This window comes from Oncorhynchus mykiss, chromosome 15, assembly GCF_013265735.2.
Source record: "Oncorhynchus mykiss isolate Arlee chromosome 15, USDA_OmykA_1.1, whole genome shotgun sequence".
Lineage (NCBI taxonomy): Eukaryota > Metazoa > Chordata > Actinopteri > Salmoniformes > Salmonidae > Oncorhynchus > Oncorhynchus mykiss.
The window spans coordinates 53,008,465-53,021,270 of record NC_048579.1 but is presented as its reverse complement, the minus strand read 5'-3'; the positions used below and the strand labels follow the sequence as shown (position 1 = coordinate 53,021,270).

General features: G+C 45.1%; 1 protein-coding gene across 1 annotated transcript; it reads right to left on the bottom strand.

Moving 5' to 3' along the window:
• Positions 1-22: 22 nt before the first annotated feature.
• Positions 23-12,781, bottom strand: LOC110490746 (FYVE, RhoGEF and PH domain-containing protein 4-like). Its single transcript, XM_036945547.1, has 12 exons — positions 12,384-12,781; positions 7,475-8,328; positions 7,221-7,366; positions 6,831-6,986; positions 5,823-5,959; positions 5,159-5,217; positions 4,809-4,949; positions 4,359-4,543; positions 4,231-4,261; positions 4,050-4,127; positions 3,652-3,777; positions 23-3,478 (listed from the first exon to the last, which is right to left on the bottom strand). The coding sequence occupies exons 2-12, from the start codon at positions 7,997-7,999 to the stop codon at positions 3,257-3,259; spliced, it is 1,806 nt and encodes a 601-aa protein (XP_036801442.1). The 5' UTR covers positions 8,000-8,328; positions 12,384-12,781; the 3' UTR covers positions 23-3,256.
• Between the last annotated feature and the right edge of the window lie 25 nt (positions 12,782-12,806).

Sequence of the window (12,806 nt, the reverse complement as noted above, 5' to 3'; positions counted from 1 at the left end):
CAAAATAATTGTCTGGCTTTTTTTAAAATGATGCTCTTTATTGATTCATCCGAACTGTTCACATCAGAAATCATTACATAATTGACGGTACTCCCTTCACATAGGGAAGAGCAGGAAGCCACTGAAGGTGTAGTTATTAGAATTATCAAAGAGCCTCCTGCCTGAGGGGAGACGCATGTAGATCACATCCCCCCCCTCCAGCTCTAGAGTCAATGCATTAGACCTGTACTGAAGATCTCCATGGGTACCATATTAGTTATTTAACAGAACTCTCTTGTCATTGTGGTAAAGATATACACACATGAATGCGATGTGAGGTAATCCATGGCAGTGAATCTGATGTAGTAGACTCCTCTCACTGGTGCTGTGAAGATACCTGCATCAGAGGAGGGAGGGATCAGCCCTGTTAATACCTGGTTCTAACATGCAGTCTTTGTCCTGACGTTGTCCACATTCTGATTGTGCCCACATTCTAAATGACGCAGTGTGATGTGATCAGATCTTAAAAGTGTAAAAAGACAAGATGAGGGTGCATGTTAACAGCAGGTATAAACACCTTCTCGGGTTACAAACAAGTGCAGCACTTCTGACTGGAAAACAATACTCCTTTTCTGTATCGGTTATCCCTGCGTTCTCTCTCTTCAGCTCCTCCCTCCCTCTCCCTGACACTCTGCCTGGCTTCCAAAGCTGTGATTACAGGAAAGGACTCATTAGTAAATGTAACATTTGTTAAACCTACCTTAAGTATGTTTTTAATTTTTTTTTTTTACAAAGTTTGATTACCTGTGTTGCCACTCACTGGATGTCACAATGGCCTCCAGTTTTTAATTTTAATCAACACATGAGAAACAGTTGTTGGCCAAATTACTTGAAACTGCATTCTCTCTCTTTAGCTCCTCCACTTCCTCCTCACTGGCTTTCAGTATGGCACTTATGGCTGCAATTATGGTCAGAAATTCTCAAAATCTTTTGGGGCTCTATTCAATCCGTGTCGCAGAAGTTCAGAGTTACAGCGTGACTGAAAAGCAACGTTCTCGCGTTAGCGAAGACTGCATTCTGTCCACTTATCTACACACATACAAAACGTAGTTAGGCACTGCAGGAGAAATGTAACATGTTTGTGATGTAACAGGAGAAAAATAATGTTGAGGATACTGATGAAGTAAAAAACGTATACAATGACATTCTAGACGATTCTGTGCTTCCAACTTTCTAGCAACAGTTTGGGGAGGGCCCTTTCCTGTTTTCAGCATGACAATTCCCCTGTGCACAAAGCAAGGTATATTCAGGAATGGTTTGTCGAGATCAGTGTGGAAGAACTTGACTGGCCTGCACAGAGCCCTGACCTCAACCCCATTGAACACCTTTGGGATATATTGGAACGCTGACTGCGAGCCAAGTCTTATCGCCCAACGTCAGTGTCCGACCAAACTAATGCTCGTGTAGCTGAATGGAAACAAGTACTCGCAGAAATGTTCCAACATCTAGTGGAAAGCCTTCCCAGAAGAGTGGAGGCTGTTATAGCAGAAAAAGGGGGGACCAACTCCATATTAAACACCCATGATTTGGAATGAGATGTTCAACAAGCAGGTGTCCACATACTTTTGGTCATGTAGTGTATTTAGTGGAAGGTCTCCATCTCCATAAAATGTGTAGACTTAAAAGTTTTCCATAGGAATATATTTACTTAAAGACATGCTCCTGTACTTTGGTGAAAGTACTTTTTAAACCTCCCACTTTGGGCTGAATGTGTTCATACATGCATAATCTATGAGAATATTTTTTTTTACATCAATTAGCTACGAAATCCCTAGATTGAAAGCGACTTTTCTTGAAGCTGTGCTGCACTTCCCTACATTTCCCTCCACGTGGGCCAGCCTCCTGGCAATTTGAGTTCTAGCCAATGAGCTTCAGCCTTTCGTATCTGAGCAAGAGCTAGCAAGAGGCCTGCCCAGCGTTATCCAATGTTGTTGCAGGGCGGACCCAACGGCTCAGTGGCCACAGCAGAGAAAGGTTGCAGCCTATTATTATAAGCCAGCGGGGCACCGGTCTATGGCCCCTTACATCATTGGGCGAAAGCGGGGAGAGAGGAGCGCCCTTCTCATATGGAACAGTAATCTGCGCCGCTCTGTCATTTTGTCAACAAGGCAGCAAGGTGCATCTTCCAGAAAAATCTCTCTTTTCCATAAACTAAAATGTTAGAATTTTCAAAAAATGTCTCATTGTGAAGACAGATCTTTTTATCAAAAGCAATCCCTTTCAATCATCGAGTTTTTACACAAAATACATCTCATTGGCAACCCATTACGGTATACAGAGAGCGCCAAAAGTATTAGGACAGTGACATTTTTGTTTATTTTGGCTCTGTACTCGAGTACTTTGGATTTCAAATGATACAATGACTATGGGGTTAAAGTGCAGACTGCCAGCTTTAATTTGAGGGTATTTTCATCCAACATTTAGAAATTGCAGTACGTTTTGTACATAGTCCTCCCCATTTTAAGGGACCAAAAGTATTGGGAAAAAAATGATCTTATGTGAAATTAAAGTAGTAGAAAGTTCCAGAATCATGGTAGCATCCACATTAATGTAGAAGTGTTTAGAAACATACTCTATTCTTATTTACAATACAAGTGACTCCAAAATGACATAATATATTCATTTACCATACATTTCTATTTGGAACAAAATAATCTGAAACACAACGAAAAACAAACAGCAAATGCATCCAACAAGGTTGTAGAGTCACAAGCTTGATGTAACCATTGCATGCTAGGAATATGGGAGCAAATATTTTGCACTACTTTAATATCTATATAAGTGAATATGTCCCAATACATGGGTCCCCTAACATGGGGGGACTATGTACAACACGTGCTGTAATTTACAAACAGGTCACCCGATATGGATGAAAATACCCTTAAATTAAAGCAGATAGTCTGCACTTTAACATCAGTCATTGTATCATTTCAAATATGTCACTATCCCAATACTTTTGGAGCTCACTGCATCTCATTAAGGCCTTAACACTGAACACAAGTGCAGAGACTGGGGGATAGCTTGTGTTTGAACACGGAGGCTGTTTGAGCGAGAGGCCTCGCTGTCATTGACAGCCATCCCGTTTCTATTGGCGACACTCCCGTAACCATTATCAGTGACACTTTCGTTGCCATTGATGACCGTCCCCTTGCCATTGCCAACCATGGCGTTGTCCTTAACCACCATCCCATTTTCATCACCTTTCGTCACCTGTCCCTTAGAAGGGGACCCTAGACAAGGCCTTCACATCCTGGGGAAAGGGCAGGGATGGAAATGTGGAGGTGAGGTGTGGAACCTCTAGAATGCCCCCCCTCCATGCCCTCTCCCCTCTGTTGGCCCGGAGGATCAGGGCGGAGTGGCAGTCTAGACACACCTTGTTCACCTTGTTGCCATCGTACTCCAGAGTTACTTTGTTGTCTGAACACCTCCAAAACACCACCTGACAGACAGGTGGACACACAGGAGGTCATGGTCATATCGGTCTGGTTATGTTAGAAAGAACGGAAGTACAACACTGAACGTGAATGCCATTTCAACTAATCATAACCTCACCCCAGCCTTAGGTAAAGTGAATGTGAAGTGTGTGTTGTGTGTACGTGTGTGTTAACTCACACAGCCACAGGCTCTGCAGTGGTGTCTCCATCGGGTGAGGGCGTTGAAGGGTTCTCTACACTTCATACACATGGTCACCTCATTGTCCCTGATCCATCGAGGGGCACGCCGACCCAGCTCCTCCATCTGTTCACGCACACAGGAACAAAGACCAACACTCAAAATCAGTTCAGTCTCGCCATGTTGTTTTACCACCCGTACATGCAAGAGGATCTCAAATTAGTTGTTTCTCCTTCCCTTTTGCTAAATGATCAGTTCCCCTCCACACCCATTTGCCTGTGATTTATCCCTCTATATTAATTCAGGGAGCATACCGTACAGATGGAGGAACACACACAAAAGAATGGAAGAAAACATTCTATCAGTCTCTGTTTTGCACAAAAATAAAGGATCCTTACAGATACCTCTACTTCTTTAGAAGTTGACTTAAAAGTGTCATTCTTCTGTCGGAAAACATCAATAGTGTCCTGGAAAGCCTGAAAGTACAAGGCACGTCAGACCATGTGTACTCTCTCTATATACTCATCATGTGCCATTGGTCATTTAAACATGTTTCAAAATGTGACAAAGCACTGTTACCTTTAACCAGTCCTCTTCGTCTTGTTCAGAGCTGGAAAGACAAAGCCACATGTTAACATTTATACAAAACATATACACATCCATCCAAGACCTTCAGGTGAGTTATATTATTGTGACACCCCCCTCACCTGGCCTGTAGGTCCAGGGTCCTCTCCAGGGTCATCTCCTTGCCAGACACCTGGAAGGTGTGGGGGTGGTGTTCGTTGGTGGTGCGCTGCACCGTCATGCCCTCCACGTCAATCCGTGTCCGCACGGTGAACCGCTGCCCCCCCAGGCTGAACCGAGGAGTGCAGCACAGCAGCATGTTGTTGAACTGGATGGACAGCAGGGGGGCAAGAAAGACATGAGGGTTTTAAGTATGAGCCACAAGAGTCTCCTGAATGAGCCGTTAATGCAGGAGTGTCAAACTCATTCCACGGAGGGCCGAGTGTCACACAGGTTTTACACTACACATAGCAACATTATGTAATGTTGCGACTTCCTAAACTCCATAAGGTCTCCATTGGGAAAGAGGTGGTCTGACCTCAATGGGACTTCCTGGTAAAATTAAAGGTTAAAATATTGTGAGCTGGTCAAACCAGGAAGAGGTGTCTCTCCATGGCGGAGTTCCTGGCAGCCAGCATCAGGATGCATCCCTCCCTGATGAACTCATTGGAGGGGTTCATCACGTCGCCCTCCCCCAACATCTCGTAGATCTCCAGCAGCTTCTTCAGGTTCTCCTAGAAGACAACGCGGCAGAACAGAGGATGTTAGACAACAAAGCAGATCCCAAACTTCTGTCCCAACCGATAGCAAAATTACAAAGTACAGATGGTAGTGGTTAACAGTAGTAACCTCTATGCCTAAAGAGAAATGGTCTCTAGATATACTGTACTGACAATTGCTATCTGCAGTAAGTAGAGGATTAGCATATTAGTTCTGCACGTACTGATTGGTGGATGGTGCTGTTGGAGTGTGTTGCTGCCATGGAGATGACCTGCAGAGACTCTGAAGGCAGGCAAAGAGATCAACACCATATTTTTTTAGAAAAGCAAAACCACAAAACCCCTAAACCACAAAACCTAATCTATTATGGTTTCTGTGAAAGTTACTACAAGTCTGAGCAAAAGTGATGACACTGCGTGAGTCTTGGTTAGTAAATGAGGACTACCTGAACTCTGCTACAGTAAGAGTGAGGCCGGCCTTTGTGGATCTACTGTATGTAGGACTATGTCTATACTACAGTAAGAGTGAGGCCGGCCTTTGTGGATCTACTGTATGTAGGACCATGTCTATGCTACAGTAAGAGTGAGTCCGGCCTTTGTGGATCTACTGTATGTAGGACTATGTCTATACTACAGTAAGAGTGAGGCCGGCCTTTATGGATCTACTGTATGTTGGACCATGTCTATGCTACAGTAAGAGTGAGGCCGGCCTTTGTGGATCTACTGTATGTTGGACCATGTCTATGCTACAGTAAGAGTGAGGCCGGCCTTTGTGGAGCTACTGTATGTTGGACTATGTATTTGCTACAGTAAGAGTGAGGCCAGCCTTTGTGGATCTACTGTGTGTTGGACTATGTCTATGGTACAGTAAGGCAATTGTCAACTCACTCTCTGCATGGCTGTGGTCCGAGTCGTCATCAGGCAGTCTCTTGAGGTAGTCGCTCAGCAGCATCTCATAACGAGGTAGCCTCTGGACCGGCTCCAACATGTGGTGCTGCAGGGTCAGACTACCACACACCTCCCGACTCTGGAAGATAACAGAAAATCAACAACAGGGCAAGATTGACTAAATGTTTCAACCACTGGAAAGTTAGCACCTATTGATTTTCATTAGGGGAATGGTGAAATCCAGATTAAGAGAATGAATAAGATATTCATATATTTGGACGGTTCTGACTTAGAATATGTGGACATCGGCGATGTCATTTACAAAATAGCCTCCAACACTCTACTCAGCAAATTGGATGCAGTCTATCACAGCGCCATCTGTTTTGTCACCAAAGCCCCATATACTACCCACCACTGCGACCTGTATGCTCTCGTTGGCTGGTCCTCGCTACCTATTCGTCGTCAAACCCACTGGCTCCAGGCCATCTGTAAGTCTTTGCTAGGTAAAGCTCCCCCTTATCTCAGCTCACTGGTCACCATAGCAACACCCACCCGTAGCACGCGCTCCAGCAGGTATATTTCACTGATCATCCCCAAAGCCAACACCTCCTTTGGCCACCTTTCCTTCCAGTTCTCTGCTGCCAATGACTGGAACGAATTGCAAAAATCACTGAAGCTGGAGACATATCTCCCTCTCTAACTTTAAGCATCAGCTGTCAGAGCAGCCTACCGATCATTGCACCTGTACACAGCCCACCTGTAAATAGTACACCCAACTAACTTGTAATTAATTCGCCACTATGGCCTATGTATTGCCATACCTCCCTAATCTTACATTTGCACACACTGTATATAGATTTTTATATTGTGTTATCGACTGTATGTTTGTTTATCCCATGTGTAACTCTGTGTTGTTTGTGTCGCACTGCTTTGCTTTATCTTGGCCAGGTCGCAGTTGTAAATGAGAACTTGTTCTCAACTGGCCTACCTGGTTAAATACTGGCCTACCTATATCCTGTATGACGGTTCCTGAATGGTGCGGACCTCTCCGTCCAGGCTCTAAGCAGCTCCATGGCGTGGTCGAAGCTCATCACGTACTCAGCATACATCCTGAGGAAGGGAGCATGCTGCTGCATGACATCACCCAGACGAGGGCTCACAGACCTGTGGGGTCAAGGGTCGGAGATCAAAGTTCAAAAAATGATTATTTAATCAGTTTAGATATGCTAGCGATTTAATGTAGGAATGTTAAAACTACTGTGGTCTTTGTGAGGCCGGATGAATTACATAAAATATAACCATATTTTTAATTGAATAAAAAGGTTCCAATCCAATCATGTCCTTCAGTCCCATTATAGATAAGGACTTCCATTGCATCATCTATTTGGGTTGTCTCACCATTGGCCCATGTGTGTCTCCAGGTCTGGCAGTAGGAACTGGCTGTGGAAGGTGTGGATGGAGGAGATGTTGGAGAAGATGGTCCTCACCACATCTAAAGGGAACAAGCCTTTACCGGCCTCCTCAGTCAGCCGGGCACAGAACACCTGCACACACATGTTAAAACACCGCTAATCAACACATACTGATCAAGTCATGTGGTGATAACTACAGTGGATGAACAGGAACAGTGAAGTTGACAGTGACACACTGACCTGGTCTAGCAGGTGAAGGCGGGCAACATAGGCCCTCTCTGTGAGTAGAAGCTCGTTGGCAATCTTATACAGCTTCTGTTCAGTGGAGTCCTGCAACCTCACCTCCTCACTCCCTCTCTTCATCTTCTTTTCTGTAGATCTCTCCTGAAGCATGGCCTCCTCCGTCCCAGTCGCAGCTCTGTGAGAGGGGGAAAGTTCCACGTTGAGCCCTGTATCCATCTTCCATCCGTCTCCTACATGGCCGTTGACCAGTACAGCGTCCCACATCAGGTCCAAACCGTACATATTTATGGGAGAGATTTCCCTCGCTCTGCCCTCCCTACAGGCCACTACTTCTGCCCTGTCTGGACTGTGAGCATTCAGTCCTGTGTGTGAGCTGTCGGTAGGCCCACTGCCTGGGTCTCTAGGCTGGTCCAGGCTTATAGAAGTGGTGGTATGTGTTGGGCTGCTGTTAGCTGATCTGAGCACAGACTGGTTTTCCTCAAGGTGGATGAGGTCAGGCAGGCTGCAGGGTGATCCTGCCATCAGTCTATATCTCTTTATCCTGGCTCCAGGGCTTCTCAGCTGGTTCAGCCTGGATCCCGCGCCCTTCCCTGGGGACTGAGATCCTAGTCCACCCTGTATAGAGCTCTTTCCTGGGCTGTGGATTCCTAGTCCCTTTCTTGGGCCCTGGGTCCCTGGTGGTACCCCCTTCACCGGTCTATGGCTAGGCCTGGTCCCAGGACACTTTCCTGGGCTGTGGACTGCTAGCCCCCTCCCTTAGGGTCCTGATCCCTTCCCTTTGAGTAGAGCTCCTCTTGGCCCCTGGACAGGGCTCTTCCCAGGGCTCTGGAGATGGGCAGGTTGAGGAGACACTGCAAACAAGTAGGGAGGAGGGGGAAGTTGAGTAAGGGATCTATCCTAGCCTGGTTCCAGAACAAAAATATAAACGGTAATGATGCTCCCACAGCTACAGTACTGTACTGTACATAGAGCCACATGTACTGCTGCTCAGTTCTGAGGGAGAGCGAGAGACTGGACACCTACCAGTGACATACAGTAAGGGTACGAGGAAGTTAATCTAGTTTGAACAGTCCATCCTCTGATGGTATACTTACAAAATCAATCTGTAATCGACACCCCTGTGACATTGGTTGGAGGGGCAATCTGTGTTTGCTACATCCATTTCTGGACTTTGAGATTGGTGAAATGTGCCCATTGATTTCTTGAATAATGTAACTTGCAGATGACTCATGAGCTTGGTTCAACCGTCTTACCTCGACGGAATGCAAAATGTAAGCGTGTTTTACCCCGTAAGCGTGTACTTGTAAACAAAACACTATAGCCTCAAATGGTTAAAACTATAGTTTTGGTCTATTATATTAATTATATTGTTTAAATTGGGTTGACTAATGAGTGAATTGTCTGTAAAACGGAATAAACAGTAAAAAAATATATATATTAAAAAAAATAAGTGTTTGGGCAGGAGAATGGTCTGTCACCTTGTTACAGAATTCATAATGGGTGTAGCGCACTGCTAGACCGTTCTTTACTCCAAATGTGGTGCCTCTGAATTCCTTTGTAAATGAAGTGGCCTCGTTTTTTATTATGATAAAGAGGACATTGTTCTTTAACTGAAGTCGTTAGCTCGCTTATTCTAAGAGTTTCCAATGCTTTCAGGCGTTTTCCCAATGATGTCAGGAGAAATGAAATACTAACAACTGCATTCCTGGACAAAACGATGCCAAGCTTTGTGATATTATTAACAATGCCAGGAATCAAAGTGAAACAGAGCTAAATTCCCCAAACGTCGATGAGATGGTGTTTCTCCCAGTCACCAGACTGCTTTTCATTCTCACTTCTCTCAAAGTGTTAAACATTTCTAGTATTTCTTACGTCACTGGAAAGATAACTGAGGAGGAGAGTCTACTGAGGAGGAGAGGACGACAAAAGTGACCGTTTGTTGTTTTGAAGTGGGCAAAAGTTAGCAAAACAGGTTCTGGATTTCAGGCTAACATTCCAGTCCATGTACTCAGTCATGCTTTTTACCATGATGCGGAGTGGCATGATAAGTCAGACAGACTGCTACCCGGGCTAGGTAAAAATTAGATGGAAAGAGCCAACTGCCAACACGAGTTTAGCCTAATAATGCTGACTCTTCAGTATTGGCAGAGTTTGTGTTCACAGACACACACTCAAACCCTGTGTGTTTGTCATACAGTGGCCAGTTAAATCTAATGTTAGTTAGCTAGTTTAAATGGTAATGTGAAATAGTCAACCGACTGAACGAACAGTGTTTTTATTTATTTTATTTTACCAGGTAAGTTGACTGAGAACACGTTCTCATTTGCAGCAACGACCTGGGGAATAGTTACAGGGGAGAGGAGGGGGATGAATGAGCCAATTGTAAACTGGGGATGATTAGGTGACTGTGATGGTATGGGAATTTAGCCAGGATTAACACCCCTACTCTTACAATAAGTACCATGGATTCTTTAATGACCTCAGAGTCAAGACACCCGTTTAATGTCCCATCCGAAAGACAGCACCCTACACTGGGCAGTGTCCCCAATCACTGCCCTGGGGCATTGGGATATTTTTTAGACCAGAGGAAAGAGTGCCTCCTACTGGCCCTCCAACACCACTTCCAGCAACATCTGGTCTCCCATCCAGGGACTGACCAGGACCAACATGCATGTTTCTGGTCAAGAAAAAGCCCACAACTTCAATCCACACGTGTTGTCTGTCTCTAAAAAATGTCTCCTCGCTTCTCACATACACCATTCCATAGGACAGAGGAGCGCTTCGCTCACACACACACCACTGCTGTTCTTGAATTGAGTCCTGCATCAGTCTCTAAGACTCATACACACCCAAACCCACTCACTGCTTATCAGCGAGTGTCCCTTTTTGACTGAGTGGTCAGTCTGTCAGAATGTTCAGTGTGTGACTGTCTTGTCAGAGGATGTGTAAGGGGCAGAGCTTCCTGAGTGAAATCAGGTGACAAAACAGTTCAATCAATAACTCAAGAGTATTTGGTTAACATCTTACCTAGGTTGATGTTTTTTAACTTCTGACCTAGGACCTACTGTCTCCAGATTATTACTGGGGGCAATAACATTAACACGAGGCTATTGTCCAGTGAGGAAACATGGTGAGAAATACTGCCATCTCCACAAACAATAAACCAGTACATTAGCGTGTAAGGGACAGTAAATCACTGTAACATATTATACCAGTCAGCTGTACTCAGTCAATGCCTTGGCAGACATCCCAGACACTCTTTATGGCTTCAGCACTATGTAGACTAAATCTACAGAGCCACAGGCAACCTCCAGTCATTTGGTGCAGGGGAAAGAAGGAGATTTCAGTTTAGCTCAACTTCAGTAAACCCGAAGAGCTGAGCCCTGCTGCTGCCAATTTGCACAGACAAACACACAACACCCAGAGAACGTTGTTTACAAACATAACCAGTGTTGTGTCAGGGAACACACCCACCAGGGCATGCCAGTGGTAGATTAGCATAACTAGTGTTGTGTCAGGATACACACCCACCAGGGCATGCCAGTGGTAGATTAACATAACTAGTGTTGTGTCAGGATACACACCCACCAGGGCATGCCAGTGGTAGATTAGCATAACTAGTGTTGTGTCAGGATACACACCCACCAGGGCATGCCAGTGGTAGATTAACATAACTAGTGTTGTGTCAGGATACACACCCACCAGGGCATGCCAGTGGTAGATTAGCATAACTAGTGTTGTGTCAGGATACACACCCACCAGGGCATGCCAGTGGTAGATTAACATAACTAGTGTTGTGTCAGGATACACACCCACCAGGGCATGCCAGTGGTAGATTAACATAACTAGTGTTGTGTCAGGATACACACCCACCAGGGCATGCCAGTGGTAGATTAACATAACTAGTGTTGTGTCAGGATACACACCGGCCAGGGCATGCCAGTGGTAGATTAACATAACTAGTGTTGTGTCAGGATACACACCCACCAGGGCATGCCAGTGGTAGATTAACATAACTAGTGTTGTGTCAGGATACACACCCACCAGGGCATGCCAGTGGTAGATTAACATAACTAGTGTTGTGTCAGTATACACACCCACCAGGGCATGCCAGTGGTAGATTAACATAACTAGTGTTGTGTCAGGATACACACCGGCCAGGGCATGCCAGTGGTAGATTAACATAACTAGTGTTGTGTCAGGATACACACCCACCAGGGCATGCCAGTGGTAGATTAACATAACTAGTGAAATTACCAACATGTTCCTCTTCTGCCTTAGACATGGCTGAGTTCACCCACTTCAGTAAAAAAATAACATGGGCTAGTTTCAATGCACTTGCGCTAGCCACCCTAAAAACAAAAAGTGTAGGGTAACTCAACCACTAATAATACATTGCCTGAGTTAGTTTACAATTAGAGAATAGGCGCTAATAGTGTCTCCATTGTGGCCATGACAGAAAGCCATCAGCTAGGGACTAACTAGGAGGCACTAGGGCCGTCACTGAATGGCTGGTGTTCTGCCACAACTGTACAGGGTTGACCAGACCAGTCAGTTCCGACAGCATTAGATTGTGCTCCCCAATGACATGCACACCTCGTTCATGTCAACACACCACACCAGTGTTTGCCTCTCTCCGGTCAGACTTTCTATCTAAAGATGACTTGGCTGTGGGCATCTTCTTCGCCGTTTCCTCAACATATGACTTTGGATCAGGAGCCACTGAAGATCCATCTCCACTAATCTGCTCAAAATGAGTTAAATCCATCATAACAAGCGATGCAAAAACCACACAGACAACCTAGGCTATAGTAGGATACATTTGAAATGTGTCCAGTGAGTTCTATTTGCGCTGACGCACTCACTCAACGTTTCCAAAAAACAACTGCAGTTGGAGACGGCTGACCTTCTGTCTCCTGCGGTATTCCCTTCGAATTTCTCCTCACCGCCGTCCGCCTAAACTCCTCCGTCTCACGATGAGTGGTCTTCACACTCCCCCTCTTCATCGGGTCACCGTCAAACATGGTAATATGATTTATAATAACCTTTATACAACGTATTGTTCACCTGATCGTGAATAGAGATCGGATTCGAGGCGCCGGTGGGATTTACTCAGGTAACGTTAATTACCGAGCTGCTCCTCCAACAAAAACGTAAATAGGCGTACCAAATTCCAAAAGTCCAATACAAATTTCCACATGCTATGAATCTCCATCAGTGATGTCGAATCCGATAGATCTTAACAATGGCACCAATAAACCCTCTGCCCCCTGTGAGCCTTTGGTGGCCGAAACTCGAATGCCATTTTCCAAAAGGTGTTGATGGTAAT